The 17,435-nt window shown below is 49.1% G+C and overlaps 1 protein-coding gene across 3 annotated transcripts in view; it reads left to right on the top strand.

The window, feature by feature from the left end:
* Positions 1-3,324: 3,324 nt before the first annotated feature.
* Positions 3,325-17,435, top strand: part of RSPH14 (radial spoke head 14 homolog) — a 78,055-nt gene continuing 63,944 nt past the window's right edge. Inside the window, exons 1-4 of one of the 3 annotated variants that reach the window (XM_077874472.1) lie at positions 3,325-3,477; positions 5,152-5,409; positions 6,455-6,557; positions 9,746-9,864. In XM_077874472.1, the coding sequence (XP_077730598.1) occupies positions 5,211-5,409; positions 6,455-6,557; positions 9,746-9,864 (421 nt within the window). In that variant the 5' untranslated portion in view covers positions 3,325-3,477; positions 5,152-5,210. Of the gene's footprint in view, positions 3,501-3,526; positions 3,907-5,151; positions 5,410-6,454; positions 6,558-9,745; positions 9,865-17,435 lie in introns of those variants that run through there. The other 2 variants (XM_077874471.1, XM_077874473.1) reach the window with 2 other exon arrangements.

Below are 17,435 nucleotides of genomic sequence, written 5' to 3'. Positions count from 1 at the left end.
CTCCAGGCCATAGGTGGTAGCTCAAAAGAACGGGTGGGGATTATGTGAAGTGTTTAAATATTTATTTTCATAATATTAAATGTGATTTTTTCTGGTTATCTAAATATTTCATATTTTTCTTTATATATTGGGATGGAGGGATCTCCAAGATAACCTCGCTTGACTCCTTTTTCTCACAACCCATAACTGATTTATCAGTGAACCCAGTAGGTTCTACCCTGAAAATTTGTCCAATATCCCCTTACTTCTCCCCCCCCCCCCCTTCCACTGGTATTGCCCAGTGTATTACCTTCTCTCCCTCCAGCTGGTCGCCTTGCCTTTACCCTTGCCCCACCCTATTCCCCTTCAGTGGCCCCAGGGATTCTCCTGTTAAAACAGATCAGATCATGGCAGTCTTTGGTTCCAAACTGTCCAATGCCTGCTCATCTCTCTCAGATTAATAAAATCTTTATAGTGGCTCAAAAGGCTTCACGTAATTTGCTCTGGCCTTTTTCCTCTCTTCCACCTCTTATCCCCCCCCCCCCCATCCCGCATAGACTCTACTGGCCTCCTTGCTGTTCCTGCAACACACCAGGCACTGGGGGGTTTGCACTGGCTGTTCCCTAAGCCCGAATGCTTTTCCCCCAGATATTCACATTGCTCTCCTCCTTCCCCTTTTTTCAAGTTTGCTCAGATAACACCTCTAGATGGGGCCTTCCCAAAGCAGCCTATTTACAATTGTAGCATCCTCCCAACCCCTTATTCTGCTCTGTTTTTCCCAGGAACCTACTATTTTCTAACATATTATATAACTTATTGTTTATGTTGATTGTCTATCTCCCCCCACTGGCAGCAGAGAGAGCAAGGCTGTTGATGTTTATTTAATCCGCCTATTGCATTGGCTAACTAAACAGTGCCTAGGCATATCATACATTTAGTGAATGGTAAGTGAGTGAATTAAATTTTTAAAAAGAAGGTAAAGAACACAAGTATGCTGCCACAGTAAAAAGTAAACGAATCATGTTTACTTGTATAAGTTTAGCTTAGCTCTGGAAAGATACAGTGGTTGCTACATATAGATGAGGACAACCTGTTTGGCTGGGCCTGAGGAGGGAGGGAGACATTTTACTTTCATACCTTCTAGATTTCCTTTCATGTGCCTATATTGCCATTCAATAAATAACTCAAATAAAAATAAACAATTTAGAATACAGAGTAAATAACATTTCCCATCTCTGGCCCTGCCAGGTCAGCCTTAACGTATTTTGGTGTGCTTCCCTCCTTCTAGTCTTTCCCGCAGATACCTCCTCCTCTCTGCAATCATGGCATAAGAACTTTTGCTGTAGCATTGGCCTTTGATTGGAGTCCAGCCCCCTGCAGCGGCCTACCACTCATTGACCTTAATCTGTATAGATCTGAATCTAATGATGCCTGAATATCATATGCCTGGCTTCTAAAGGGGTCATTTTAGAAAATTAATTTCTGTAATTAATGGCTGTTTAAAAGCTGACCTGAGTCACTGAGCTCCTATAAGCTAGTTTCTGTTTGAAGATGAGGCATGTCAGCTGGATGGCCTTAGAGGCACTTGTAAGACTGTATAATCACAAAATGAGAGAGTGGTTAGCTTTGGAGAGGAAGATGGGGTATAGGATAGGGAAAGAGGATCCAGGCATTGATAATGTTCTGACGGTGAATTCACACGTGTTTATTATATTTTTATGTTTTATAATTAACATATACTAATATTATGTTGTATGTATCTTTTAAAAGGGGACAAAAAGGAGATTGAAAAATGATAAAACTGGGGATGCCTGGGTGGCTCAGTGGTTGAGCATTTGCCTTTGGCTCAGGGCATGATCCTGGGATCCAGGGGATCAGGTCCCACATCGGGTTCCGTGCGGGGAGCCTGCTTCTCCTTCTGAGAGGCCTGGGGTTTCCAGCTTTTTTTTTTTTTTTTAATTCATGAAAGACACACAGACAGAGGCAGAGACATAGGCAGAGAGAAGCAGGTTCCCCAAGGAGAGCCCAATGTGGGACTCAATCCCAAGACCTGTTTAAAACAGGTGCCCTGGGGGTGCCCTGGGGGTTCCCAGCTTTGAGAATTTACTTGATTCAGCTCCCTGGTTTCATGGACAAGGGACCTAAGGCTCACAAAATCAAAAGAATCAAGAACTAGAATTGGAACCCAGATTTTCTGACTGCTAGCCCAGTGCTCTCCACACCACCTTCCTGAAAAAGTTAGGGGGCTCTGGGTTAGAGAGATCCTTTAGGACTGGGTCCTTTGAAGAACCACAGTAGGGGACACATCTCTGCATCACAATATGGGATCCTGGGCACAAAGATCTAAGTAAGTGATCTTCATTTCAAAGCTAATTGTGCTGGAGGCTAATGCTTGGTGCTTTTGTTAGTTAAATTTCAGTGCTAAGGACTCAGGCAGAGGGGTGGACTTACATGAGTTGATCTCTCTTCCTCTGCCTCAGTTTACTCTGCTATAAAATGGACCTGCCTATCAACTTCAAGGGTTTGATGCGAGGGTCACACAAGATGGTGAAAGTGCTTTGTAGATTATAAATCTTGATTCAAGTCCATTACCCATTCTTTTATTTTACATTGACTGAAAACTTTCTAGTATATTCCTGGCACTACAAAGGCAAGTAAACAGGACTGACATGGCCTCCACAGAGAAGCTGGAGTCTGCTGGGGGAAGCAGGGAAATAAATAGAGAATTGGAGGAGGAAGGATGCCAATGGGATAATTAAGCTATGGGGTCACTTATTAATATGGAAAGGATAGTATTCATGGTCGAGGTGTACACCAACTGTGTCCTGAAGGAAAAGAAGTGGTTAGTGTTACAAGCAGCTCAGGGTGCATGAAAGAGTTGACCATTTGGGAAATTAAAAGAATCCAGCATGGTCCTGGAGACCATGATCCGGGACCTTGAGTGGCAGGCTAGGAGTTTGGAGCCTGTCCTGAGACCACTGGGAAGCCACAGGAGGGTTTCAGGCAGGTGACGATGGCTGGGTCTGACTTGCTTTGAAGAACAATTGCTCCCACCAGCCGTGTGTTGGGTCCACCTCAGGGGCTGATCTGTGTCATTAGCAGGTCGTCCGACTGTCTATCAGGGAGCCTGAGCCAAAGCTAGACAGTCCAGGGATCAGGCCTGTGTGATTTGGGGGGAGCTTCTGAACCTCTCTGAAGTTTCTGTCTGTAAACTGGATGTTACCACTTCACGAGTTTACCCTGAGGATTAAAGACTTGCAATGTTCTATTCAGAGAAAGACGTACAGTCACTTCGCTTCCCTTCTGTACCATGAACAAAGCTGAGCCGCCTTTGTTTTCACAGTAACCCAGGAAAGCCTTCTCCTCTCGCCTTTACAGCTGGTCCCGGCCCGAGGCCGATCGCGCCTGCGCAGCCGGTGCAGCGGACGCCGCGAGGTATCCTGGCAACCCAGTCGCCTGGCAACGGGCGTGCGCTTCCGGGACCGCGAGCCGAGGCAGGTGAGCGGCGGCGGCTGCCAGAGGTAACAGGGGGTCTCCAGATCCACGCAGTCCGGCTCACAGCGGGCTCGCGTCCTCTTACCCCAAGGCTCTCCCTAACCCATGCTCCTCTAAGGAGGAGGTCAGGCCCTTGTCCCCAGCACCCACTGTCTTGCAGGGGGAGCCCAGAAATGGCAAAGGCCGCTCCCAGCCAGGTCCCCTCCCCTCTTTTCCTCCGGTCACTTAGTCCCCAGAATCAGAGGTTGGCTCACCTACTCTACTGGAGTTGATCATTCCCACAGGGCTGGGACTGTCACTGGACTAATGGCAGTAATCACCACTGTGACAGTAGTGTGCCAGACTCATGAGTAGCAGTTCATATGACAACTCTGGGAGTGAGGGAAGGAGGTGCTATTATCACCTGCCTTTTGCAACTTCAGAAAGACACAGGTAGAAGAAGGGCCACCCATGGCCTGGGTCTGGAGCCCATTCTTTTTTTTTTCTTTTTTTTTTTTTTTTAAGATTTTAATTATTTATTTATGAGAAAGGCAGAGACACAGGCAGAGGGAGAAACAGGCTCCCTGTAAGGACCCCGATGTGGGACTCGATCCTGATCCCCCAGATCACGCCCTGATTGGAAGACAGATGCTCAACTGCTGAGCCACCCAGGCGTCCCTCTGGAGCCCATTATTAACTACAGTTGGCCCTTGAGCACCATAGGGGTTAGGAGAGCCAATACTACATTTCCCCCACAGTTGAAAATCCACTTCTAACTTTTTACTCCCTCCTTAACTTCTAGGAAGCCTACTATTAACCAGAAGCCTTACCGATAACATCATTCATTAACATGTACATTATGTTGTATTTATTATATACTGTATTCTCACAATAAAGGAAGCTAGAGGAAACCAAATGTTATTAAAAGCATAAGGGAGAGAGAATGCATTCGGTATTTATGTGAAAAAGTATGCACAAAGTATTATGTAAAAAAAGTTCTGTATTGTAAAAAAATCCACGTGTAAGTGGACCTGTGCATTTCAAACCTGTGTTGTTCAAGGGTCAGCTATACTGAGCCACACTGCCTATAGTTGCTCTAAGTGTACATGTGTGTAATAAAAATAAATCATGCTTTAACCTTAATTCCTGTTTTTTGTGGAAGTATCAGAAGCATCTGAATATGGGTCCCTGATGGATGATGAGCTAGACCTGGATTTAAACACTGGGGCCTGGCCTCATCAGTTCTATGACCTGAAGCCAACTCCTACCCTTAGACCTCAACTACTTCCTTTGTAAAATTGGGATAACACAAGTCCCCTCCTTCTGGGGTAGTTGAGTTAGATACTAGGTATTGCTGGTGTTAGGTAAGTACTACATGTGGCGGCCATATTCCTGTTTGGTTCTTTGGTTTGTTTTGTCTCTTTGGAGCCTTTGACCAAAGGCCCAACCTGTAAAGTACTGGTGGTTTTCCTCTGTCGTTAAGCATGGAAGAACTCTGGAGTTTGCAATTTGGGCTGCTATTTATCTTTACTGTGACCTTGAGCAGATCCCTTCATTGCTCTCAGCCTCAGTTTGCTCATCTGCAAAATAGAAGTAAAGATACCCACCTGGTTGCTTTTATAGTTTTGAGGATTAAATGAGGAGTAGCTTCTAAATCCCAGTGGTAATAACAACAATTTTTTGGTTTCTTTTAATCAGTGGTTTCTGCAGAGCTTTGTTTTGAGAGCTAGACAGTTGCCCTCTGCAGGCGTGGAAAGATGTCCCATGCCCGGGTCTCCATGTACCTGCCCCCTGACGTTAACCCTGCTCAGGCCTCCATTGCCTATGGCTGTAGGGCCTTGCCCAAGCTGAATGAGGAGCTGCAGTCGGAGGACCTGCTAACGAGGCAGAAAGCCCTCATGGCTCTGTGCGACCTCATGCACGACCCTGAACATGTCTATGCAGCCATTGACATAGGTGAGTGTCAGCCCGGGTGACGATGACTGGGGTCTGGATGGACAGCACAGTGGCTTGGAATGGGAGGGGCTGAGGCGACCTGGCCCCTTCACTGCATCCGTCCGAGCTAGTTAGTCCTTAGTCAAACACCACCAGCGTCCTACCCAGAGCCATGAATCAGCCCTCTCTGCTGTGGCTCAACTAGTTGGCCATAAATCCACCAAAGAGCCCTGTTTATCTATCTCAACCACGAGGCTATCACAAAAGATAGGCACACGCCTTACTAAAACCACACGTGTCTCTGGGAGCTATGACCCTTGTGTCCCATCCTTCTAATGATCAAAATAAGGCTTGAGGTGATTTTCCTGACATGGTTACACATTTCTCAGATGGGGATGGATGAACTATGCTTCTCCCTCCGGCCTTGGCTCAAGGGCTAGTTAATTCCAGATTTGGCTGTGGTTCCTAGAACCAGGGCCTAGGACACCGGGTGGAGCTTCAGTAATAAAAACTGCTGTTTAATAAGCCTGACTCTGGGCCAGCACCACCCAGTGCAGTGCCCGTGTTATCTTAATTCTAATAGCACCTGCCTTGGGAGGGAAGATGATAAGAAAACCGGAGGTTCAGAGGAAGGAGGGGTATGAGGCTAGGGTAGCCAGATAAATAAATACAGCAGGATTTTTATTTGCTCAACCTGGCATCCCCAGGTGTAGCCTGTTCCAGGGTACATGACTACTTTGGGACAGGGTTGAGAATATTACCCCTCAGTCTCTCCAGATGTAAAGGCCATTTTTAAAAATCTTGAAGTGGATGGAGAGATAAGGCTATTGGTCGGAAGCGTGCAGGGGGTTAGATAAAAAAAGTCCCCTGTGTGAGCCTTTCTAGCACACAGAGACTCCTTTAGTGAATCAGAAATACTCTGCAACTGATGTGATCCCCCAAGGCCCCAAAGCAGCAAAGCTTCTGGTAGTTTCTTGTTGCCCAATATTGCCTCACCTCTTGACTTCTGGGTTAGTTGATTTCTGCGACTGGTCAGTGTTCAGAGGTTCTTGTGCCTTCCTTGCAGGCTGCCTGGAGAGCCTGAAAGCTTTGCTGAAGGATAATAATGACATGGTGCGGATAAAGGCCACCGAGGTGCTCTCCATCATGGCGACCCATAACGTGGGCAGGTGGGCAGCTGTCTCTGGAAACCAATGTCATGCTTTGGAGCCACATCCCTCCCCTGGGTGGAGCACCCTTGGATGACCTTGAATACTCTGTTTTTGTCTGCCAGTGTGTGTGTGTCGGGGGTGGGTGGGTGGGGGTGCTTTCCCAGATCGGTTCAGTTCACACTCTTGACCTGGGACCCCCAGTTTTACTTGGTATTGAAAACAGAACCGAAAATCACAAAGAGCCCTGGGGCATTGCCCAAGGACAACTGCCCAGAAAGAAGGAATAGAGGGGCAGGGTGCTCATTGGCTTCCAACTTGTGTGATGTAAACAACACATGCCCCTGTATGGAAGCTTGAGATCCTTTCAGGGGTATCGGGGCATCTCAGCATTTCACCAAATGTAAGGTTGCTCAATCCCCCTCTCCTCAAGCTCTCTGTGCCTCAGTGTCTTCATCCACACTTGCTCATGGGAGCAGGAATTAAACGGGTTGGTGCATGTGCAGCACTCAGCCCAGAAACGTCTGCCTCACGTCGGCCTGGGTGGCCACCGGGTGCTCATCTCTCTGGAGGCTGCTGCCTCCTTTTCCCTGCAGATAGTGTCTATGAACTCACACACCCACTTGCTCGGAGCCATCTCCAGATGGTGGCCTCAGTCCCTCAGTCCCCCTGACCTCGCCGCTCTCTGACTCCTCTCTGGGGTCTAATTCCAGGTTCCCAGAAGGGGATGTGGTTAACCCACACCATGTGCAGTCCTGGCCCAATGGGTTCCTATGAATGAATGGGGAGGTGATGCTACAGTGAGAGCCCCAATTCACATGTTTTGCACCAGAAGGAGAGAAGGGCATGGGGACAGAGGAGGGGTGCAGGAGCCCTGGTAAGCGGGGACACCAAACTTTCCTGCTGTGACCTTGGTGGAGTCTGGCTGTGCTTATTTGAGACAGACCCATGGAAAGTGCTTTAATACTGAGGAGCATGGAGGAGGGAAGCGCCTCTCATCCTTCCTGCTCCTTTTTTCTCTTTCTGGACCTGATGTGGATATTAAGCACTCACCCCCAGCAAGGGCTGATAGACGCTGTGCGGAGGGGTGATTGGAGCTTGGGCAAGTACAAGGGAACTGTGAACCTAGTGGGGGTGCCTGTAGATTTGTTTAGCAGCAGGAGGAGGTTGGGGGGAGAGGCGGGTTCCTGGATGTGGCCACGTTGGCAGGGGCTGGGGAGACACGCGGTGAAGAAATTGTCACTGACCAAGGGCCTGCTATGGCCTGGCCCGCACACTCCTCTGGTGTCCGCTGTTCCTCACACTGCCACCACCAGGCATAGGGAGGAGAACCAAGTGACCAGGGTCGGGGATTCCAGAACGCCCCCCGCCCCCCACTCCACCACACCACAATAGACCAAGAATGCAAAGGGCCGAAAGTTAACGGAGGCCCATTTCTGAAGTTTGCTGGAGTTCGGTGGTGATCTTATAACTTAAAGCCAGTAGCTCGTGGAGTTGGTCAGGCTCGAAACAACTGCTCATGTTGAAACTTTTGTGCCTCTTGTACCCACACAAGTAGCAACAGGAAGAGGGGATGAGCATAGCAGCCTTGAGGAGTCAGTTTGCATGACAGGCCACACACGGAAGAGCCTCCTGGGAGGCCTAGCTCCACCTGCCCACCTCTTGCTTGCCTGCTGTGAGTGGGACAAATGGCCTCACAGCAAACACAGCAGACTTACAAAGCAGGAGTGACAGGGAATGAGTGGGTGACCAGGCACAGACTGAGGAGGCCGACACCTCAAGATGGGGGATCAGGGAAGTCCTCTGCAGCCTGGGTGCCCCGCTATGATTTTCTTGCCCCAGAATGACTCAGAACTCACCGAATGTTAAATCCTGGCCAACACAGCAAGAGCACAATTGCCTGGGCACTTCCATGTGCCAGGCACTGGGCAAGGGCATCACCCCGAGTTCTCACTTCTTCATTTCTTTCTTTTTAAGATTTTATTTATTTATTCATGAGAGACACATAGAGAGAGGCAGAGGCACAGGCAGAGGGAGAAGCAGGCTTCCCATAGGGAGCCCGATGTGGGACTCGATCCCAGAACCCCGCGATCATGCCATGAGTCAAAGGCGGATGCTCAACTGCTGAGCCATCCAGATGTCCCTTCTCACTTCTTTCTGACTCCAGCCCTGAGAGGTGTGACCTCAGAAGCCCTTACACCAGATGTGTTCAGGCCCAGCGATTAATCAAAGGAAATAGTTACAAAGCCATTAACTGAAGAAATTGTACATTCCCTTTACACTGCTTCATTTTAACCCCAAACACAAATAATCAGGCATTCACCAATCCCTGCTTGCCCCCCAGGCCTCTTCTTGGGGGTGGGCCCACTGGTTGGTGTTTCTCATCATCTCTTTTGCTTAAACCACACCTATAATATCATCTAATTTGCAGCTTTGGTTTCTTTCAAATAGAGCGGGAACTCAAAGACATTAATGGAGTAATCTGTATATAAAAACCTTCTAGAATCTTTTACAGTCATCTCACTTTTTTTTTTTTTTGAGAATCACTTTTGAATCTTCCCAAAGCAATCAATTTTGTTTTCATAAGAAAACAAAATAAAACCTCTTCTCACATCTAATTGGCTTACCTAATAGTTAATTGACTTCTATAATTATAACAACAAGCATACCAGGCATCCATAGGTTTGGAGGCAAGCATCTGGCTGTTGGCAGGCTCACAATTCAGGTGGGAGAAGAGGCAGGGGCTTCGAGGGGCAGGGCTTGCAGAGCCTGGAGCCTCAGTGGGGGTGTGCCCTGGTGGGTGGAGCCCCAAAGTTCAGGGTAGTTCAGTTGTGAGGTTCTGCTGTCTCATCCTCAGTTTACAGATAAGAGGGCTGAGGAGGCAAGAGTGAAAGAAGGATCCAGGGCTCTAGCTAAGGAAGGGGCAGAGATGTGTCATTCCAGTGTGTGGTTCTTCCCACGCCACCCAGGCCACACTGCTCTCATGCCTGTAGGGATTCTCTCGATTGTCCACCCCCCATCTTTTTTTTCTCCCTGGAAGCCAGAGGAATGTGGCCTGTGACAGCCAGCACAGTTCAAGCCCCAGGAGGAGTGTTGGGTGGACAACTTCCTCTTTGTCTTACTGAATTCTCTCCAGGCATGGTCTTAATTATATCTTTTTTTTTTTTTTTTGGTCTTAATTATATCTAAATCTGTATTCTTTTCCCCAGAGAGGGCTTTTTAAAGCATGATGTCATCCTTGCCTTGGCCTACCTGCTGAATGACCCTCAGTCAGCCTGTCGAGAGAACCTGCACCTGGCATTGAAGCACGTGGCCCAGCTTCCCTCAGGTAGGCTCTCCGTGGGCACTCAGGCGGCCCCTTGGTCTCCACTCCAGGTCACTCACATGCCATGCTGCAGATCACTGTTTAGAGCACGCTTTTAAAAAAAAAAAATTATGCTTTTTACTAAGGTACAATACACATATCAAAAAGGAGCAAATAACGCATGAACGTTTTATTAAATTTTTTTAACGTTTTATTAAATTATACTAAGCGAACATGCCATGGCACCATGACCCAGATGAAGAGGTTTATAGGGTAGCGCCACCACTGTAAAGATTTCCCATGTGCCCCACCCCAGTGACTACCTCTGACCCAAAGGTAAACTGTCTTTTCTTTATAAGACTACGGATTATTTTATGCCTCTTCTTAAGCTTTACTTTAGTGGAAACGTACAGTCTGTAATATCTGGTTTCTAGCTTTCTTTTTGCTTGATGTTTTGCCTCTGAGATTCATATGTGATTTTTTTTTTTTTTTTTTTTTTGCTGGTTTGCACTGGGGTACAGTATTCACATTATATGAATATACTACAGTTTCTTTGTCTACTTTGTTGCCAACGGACATTTGGATTGTTTCTAGTGTATGGCTACTGAGAATAGGGAATCTATAAACATTCTTTTGAGTGTCTTTTGTTGGATGTATAGATGCATTTCTTTTGAGATGTACCTAGGAGGGGAATTGCTGGGGATGGGACAAGTTTATGTTCAGCTTTAGAAGGTACCACCAATGGTTCTCTAAAATAGTTATACCAACTTACACTCCCACCATCAGTGTCTTAGAATTCCACATGCTCCCAATCTTCAACCCACACTCGATCATTCCTGGCTCTTTATTTTCGTTATTTGGGTGGGTGGGTGTGTGGTAGTGTCTCATTTTGGTTTTAATTTGTGTTTCCCTAATGGCTATAGCCCTGTAAATGTCATCTTTTGGGAAGTGTGCCATAGCATGTTTAGGGATGAAAGAAGACCTGCCCCAAAGGCCACTCTTCTCCCAGGCTTGAGGTCCCCCTCAGCTGGGTGCTCCTGCTGATTAGATGCGGAGTCCAGGGTGACAGCCACCCGCCCACCATAGCTAGAGGGTTGAGATTTGTGTCAGACTCACATCCGCCCTGTCACGTGGTGCAGTGAACATTTTTAAACGGCTCACCCCGAGAGGCATGATGTCAAGGCCTTAAAGGAGGTGCCTTAAGTTGAAGGTGGACAGAAGGCATTGCAGCCCAGGAGTGAGACAGCCCTGGGTTTCCCCTGCCCTTCCCCTGGTTCTTTGCATGCCCTTGAATGGGTTATTTCCTCATCTCTGAAGCAAGGCTGATACTACCTGCCTCAGAGGCCGAAAGTGAGGGTGAGTGAGAAGATCCTTGCCAAGCATGTAGGGTATTGCCCTGCATGACACGTGCCATAAACGCTCCAGTCCATGTGTAAGCACTCCCTAAGCTGAGACCCCAGAGAGAGAGGACTGTGGGCTCAGGTGCAGAGAGGCAGGTCACACGGAGCAGAGCCCTTGGTGACCTGGCGCTGCTGCCCGTCTGGGAAGCACACCTTCTCCCAGCTGGGCCGGGCTGGGTATTGGGGAGCATGCTAGGCCAGACAATAGAACCCTCTGGTGGTCTTAGGACCCACTTATCCCCGGTCCTGCCCTAGGCCAACAGAATCTGTCTCTGGGAGCAGGTGCCCAGATCTTTCTCAAACGCGCATTGGCTGGTTCTCCCTTGAGACGACATGACTGAGGGCCACTGAGGCAGTGGGTATTGGTGAAGTCCCAGGGCTCAGGGCTGAGCAAATGAATGCCCTGCGCCCACCACGGAGGAACTCTCCTCCTTGGGGTGTGGAGCTCCCAACCGGCTCTTTTGTTATTGCCACCTGTTTAAGCCATTCCGAGAAGTACAGAGACAATAGTAAACATCAAGTACCATTAGAGCCTTGCTAAGTTTTCACATTCTACCATGTTTTGTATTTGCTTGAGATTTTTGTTTTAAAAAGAGTAATAACCGTCCAAGCACCCTGTGAACCCTCCCCACCCAGCACCCTTTCTCCTGCTCTCCCTGGATGCACCAGTAATTTCTGACTATATCTCTAATGCGGGTCTTTGTATTTGACCATGAATGTAGTTTTATAGAGATCTTGCCTTGCATGTTTTAAACTCTATGCAAATGGATCTTGTTGAATTATCCACTTGAAGTCCCTTGCCACTTAAAGAACCTAACGTTATAATTTTGAGATTTATCCATGCGTCATGGGCTGTTTTACTATTTTAACTGTGGCGTGCCCTTCTGGAGCTTGAACGTAACGCTCACATTCAATGCACTCAGCCCTGCTCCGCTGATGGGGCAGGCTGCTTGTTTCTGATCCTGAGCGTTCCCGCTCAGATTTTCCTGGAGTCCCTCCAAGGCCTCTGCTGGAGGAGAGCATCCTTTCGGGGGCCAGAGAATGCACGGCCTTCAGCTTGGCCGGATACTGCAGTTGCCTCCCAGCCCACCCTCCTCCCCCCGCAGAGAGCCCATTGCACATCCTCACCAGCAACCTGGTGGTGTGTGCTGTGCTGTTTCGCTGTTGGGTGGCTTTGCCATCCCCTGTGACTGGGAGAGGCCCCCGCCTCCCCTCTCCTGCCCAGTGCCTCCCAGGAGCCTGAGCATATTCTTTTGAGTTGTTTTTCCGTTTCTTATTGATTTGAGAGAGTGTTTCATTCATCCTGGATTCCAATCGTTTGTTGGCCACACACATCGCAAATACCATTTTCTGGCTTGTTGTGTGGCTTTTCACTGTTTATTTGTTTATTCATTAGCCCAGTAGTTTTTCAACCGAATGTAGTGTGTGTGTGTGTGTGTGTGTGTGTGTGTGTGTGTATTTGGAGCTGCTTTAGAGCTCATGAAGATATTCTACATTATTTTGTTCTAAAAGTGTAAGAGGAATTACAAGGGAAAGGAGGGGAACTGAGTGGGAAAAATTAGGGAGACAAACCATGAGAGACTCCTAATTCTGGTAAACAAAGGGTTGCAGAAGGGGAGGTGGGTGGGGGTTGGGGTAGCTGGGTGACGGACACTGAGGAGGGCACTTGATGGGATGAGCACTGGGTGTTATACTACATGTTGACAAACTGAATTAAAAAAAGACCCAAATAAATAAATAAGGACAACAGAATGAAATAGCATTTTAAAAAAACAAATTAGAATACATCAAAATTATCTTCTGATGAGAATATTTTTAAGAAAACAAAGTATGGCATAAACTAGGAGAAATTACATGCCTGACATGTTAAAACATGCCTGACAAAGGACTAATGTCCAGAATAAAGAATTCTCAAACTCCAGACTCAATAAAAACTCAGCCAAACATTCTAATGGAAACTTGACAAAGCTATAGGAACAGCCAATGAGGGCATGAAAAATGCTCAAAATCATTAGTCACAACAGAAATACAAATGGAGTCTGAGTTACATAGGCCTTCAAGTTTTCTTACTATGTATTTCAAATGTATTGCACTGTATATGAATTTTAACTGAAGCTAAACAAGTAAATGCCTTTTGATAATATACATGAGGTGTTCAGAGGTAAAATATTCTGAAAGTTGAAGTGCATTAAAAATATTGAATCCATGGCAGATAAACAAAAATGTAGAATTTAGGTTGTAGACATGAATGTTGTGTCATTCTTTCACTTTATCAACCTTGTAATAACATGTTGAGGAAAATTTATGTGAAAGCAAAGAAATACAAATAAAGCCTGGGTTAAAGAAAAAAAAAAGTGTAAGAGTCTCGCTTTTCACATTTAGCTGGTGGAGGTACCTGGCCTGGATTTTTGTTTGTTTGTAGTTCTCCCTGTCTGGCCCTTGCTAGGCTGACACTGTCTTAGTTATAAAAGCTCTACAGAAAAAAAAAATAAATAAATAAATAAAAAAAAGCTCTACAATCATCTGTGTTCTGGTGGGGAGGGTCCTATCTCCTTCCTGCAGAATTGTTCTGGAATCCATAAGCACGGGGTGCATCACAAGGGGTAGGGGGGTGCATGGTTCTGACAAAGCTCGCTAGTGGTGAGCCACACCTTCTATCACAGGATTTCTCGGGTGCTGCTCATTGTCTGTGGTGTGCCGGGAGGGGAGGCCTGGGACACTCGGGTGAGGGATGTGCAGCAGTGGGGGTGATGGCAGGGCTGGGGAGGGGGGTGGCAGCTGGAGGGAGAGAGGGAGACATACAGTGTGGCGGATGCCCCCAAGAAGTCCCCCTGGGGGGACTCTGAGCATTGTGGCTTCTGGGTTGGTCAGTGTGGCTGGGTCCCAGGGGGTCTCCTTGCTGGACCTCTGAGTGGGGTGAGTTCATTTACTTCAGTGGCTGTGGTTTTAACCAGCATGTGACCTTGGGTCGGAGCCTCGGCTTCATCACGGAGCACCGCAGTCCGTGTGCCTGTGGGCCTGGCATAGTCTGGACTCAGCTGGCTCACCTACTGATGGTCATTAGAATGGGCTTTCTACCCACTGCCACACCAGAAGGCAGCCTCTGCACCTGGCACAGTGCCTGGCACTCAAAAGAAATATTAGAGTTAGCCAGCTTTATGCCATATTTTAAAGCATCATTTGTTAGTTATTTGTGGCAATTCACTCCATCCGTCCTTCATTAATTCAACAGCTTCATGTGAGGCCCTTGATCTGTTCCAGCAACTGTGCCTCAATTGCTTGTCTGTAGTATGCGGTACCTGTAGGGGAACAGAGGTCTTCCCGCTAAATCCTTGCCCCGGCCCGCTGGGGCCGACTGTGTGGTTTCCCAGAGTGACCAGCAGGGGGTGCCACAGGACCGATGACTGCCTGGCAGGGCCTGGCTCTACTCTCAGGCCCCCCGGGGTGCTGCTAGTCAGGGGACCAGAAACCAGGATTGTAGAGGTAATCGCCACGCAGAAGCCTCCAGCCCAGGGTCCCTGTCAGCTGGGCGACTGCTGGGAATTCTGGGAGAATCTCTTGTCTGCTCCCTTGTTTCTCTTTTTAAAAAAGATTTTATTTATTCATGAAAGACACAGAGAGAAGACACAGGCAGAGGGAGAAGCAGGCTCCCTGTGGGGTCCCAATGTGGAACTCCATCCCAGGACCCCGGCATCACACCCTGAGCCCATGGCAGATGCTCAACCGCTGAGCCACCCAGGTGTCCCTGCTCCCTCGTTTCTGCTAACCCCACACAGAAACAGGTCTTGTTCTGTGGCCAGGCATTACAGGAGAGAACTCTGGTGCCGACATTGAGGATTCTTCTGGAACTAGATTTTGGGGTGCTGCTGAATAGCATCAGGGTCCCACTGGCCACGGCCAGGCCCCTTGGACCTTCAGACTGTGGCCTGGAACCAGGGTGACTTGGGGCACCTGTGAGTTTGCATTGAGCTATGGCAGCAGCACAGTGCAGGGACCACTCTGTCTCCTACATCCTGTGTGCAGCCTGGCTTGGGTTGGGCCATGGGGGTCAAAACAGGTGCCCCTCCCGGAGGGCACCGGCCAGGGAGTGGAGAGGGAGGCAGAGAGGCTGTGCTCAGGCCTCTCCTATGGGGACGGGCTCCTCAGACTCAGAAAGGAGCAGTGTGGGCCTGGGGAGGGACAGGCCTTACCAGGCCTGATGTCAGGTACAGTTCTGATCCTGGTAAATTTGAGGTGCGGGGGACATGGAAGCTGAAGCAGTGGGAGGAGCAGAAGCCTAGAGGGAGGGGCTGCGGGAGGAGCAAATCAAGGTGCTCTGCCCCTTTGCAAGGTGCCTCAGCCAGGCAGCCTTGAGCAGAAAAGCTGCTGCACCCCTCTACCCTTTGGGGGCTGTGTGTGGGGTTGCCCAGAGCAACCCCCTGCTCCTCCTGGCTCTGACACCACAGAGTGCAGGGATGGGGCTGGCTGCCCCAAAGGGGTGGCCCTGTCCTTGCTCACCTGCCTTCAGGATGGGGCACAGCAGGCCCCACACATATCCTGTCCTCAGCCTGTCTGTGGTGGGCAGTTGTCCCCTTCCCAGACTCAGCAAAGGACAATGCCCACCAACAGTGGCACTGCTCAGTTGGTTCCCAGCCTGGTGCACCTGCTTTAGATGCCCCCTCACCTTTTCCTCCTCCTCATCCAGTGGCCTGCTCCAGCCAGAAGAGCCTTTTCCTGTCTGGCCCAATGAAGGTGGGCCGCAGTCCCAGCAGCTGTTCTCGTGGGCTCTTTTGGGGCGGGCAGTCTTTCTCAGCTCTCTCTACGTGGCTTTTGTATTTTACTTATTTGAGATAGAACGGGTGCACATGTGCACATGGGCAGGGGGAGCGGCAGAGGGAAAGGGAGAAGCAGACTCCCTGCGGAGCAGGGAGCTCGACTCGGGCTGTCTCCCAGGATCCTGAGATCATGACCTGAGCCGAAGGCAGACGCTAAACCGATTGAGCCACCAAGAGCCCCTTCACAAGGTTTTCATATTCCCAGGAGGTTTGGGACAGCTTGTTACACAAAGCAGATCAAATCTTTCCAGTGCATGCTCTGGGCAGAAGCAGTTGGGCCTGGCCTCACCTACCTCAGCACTGAAGCCCCTCGCCCAGCTCACCTTTTAGTGAGGCGAGTGCCCCAGTTGTTGTCCAGCCTTGGTGGGGTCCCCTTGTCCTCATGGTGGACCACGGCCCTCTCCAGCACTTGCCCCGGAGTCAGCAGATCTGTACGCCCTGCCCCTTTGTCTTAGATGGCCAAGGCCTTGCATGGGCTCCAGGGAAGATAGACCCAGGCCTGGTCGGGCCACTTGTTACACCATGTGATGCTGGGAAGTCATCTCCCCTCTGGGTCTCTGCTTTCTCCTCAGTAAAACAGAGCCAGTAATCTTGGCTTCCCAGGAGTCGGGGAGGGTCGAATCAGACAAGTGTGTACCAGGTTAAGCCTAGGGCCATGTGGTGAGCAGTCGCCGAGGCAAGCTGGGATTATTGTCACTGAGCCATCGCTCCATCCCAGGTGACCACAAGAGCTACAGGGACTGGTGGCAATACCCTGGAGCCCACACGGTGGTATGCCCTATGAGAGGGAGTCTTGGGCCACATAGCAGGACCTGGCTGTGGTCAGTCATGTGCAGAGGGCGAGGCTGGGCCAGCTCCTCCTGCACAGGGTAGAGCCTCTCCCCTTAGGATCGTGCTCCCGCCAACTCTGGTCTCCTCTCACTTGTCCCTCTGCTGCTGGTCCCACAGCTCATTTTCCTCTGGCTGATGCCACCATAGGTGAACCTTTCCTGGACTTTTAGGTTAGCAGGTGCCTTCTCCACACTGGGCACTATTTGGGCACAGTGGAGGGAGAAAGTGGGTCAGACTGTGCCAGGTCCCCTTCCCACCTCGCCCTGGCATGGGTGCTTTATGCAGAGGAGAGTGGGAGGGAGGGGACATCCAACATGCAGCGGGCTGAGCCCCGAGAGATAAACAGTCTTGGACTGTGGGAATGGGAAAAAGCACATCAGCGTGACTAGCAAGGCAAAAGCGGGATGCAGCAGGCCCATGAGAGGAAGAACCAGCACAGCAGGTGACCAGACTTATCGTGGGTCTCATTTCATAGCATATATGAAAATATTGACTCGCTCTGAGATATACCTGAAACTGACAGGATTGTATGTCAATTATACTTCAATAA

Source organism: Canis aureus, chromosome 27, assembly GCF_053574225.1.
Source record: "Canis aureus isolate CA01 chromosome 27, VMU_Caureus_v.1.0, whole genome shotgun sequence".
Classification (NCBI taxonomy): Eukaryota; Metazoa; Chordata; class Mammalia; order Carnivora; family Canidae; genus Canis; species Canis aureus.
Note: the sequence above shows the minus strand (reverse complement) of the source record. Positions and strands in the feature narration are given on the sequence as shown.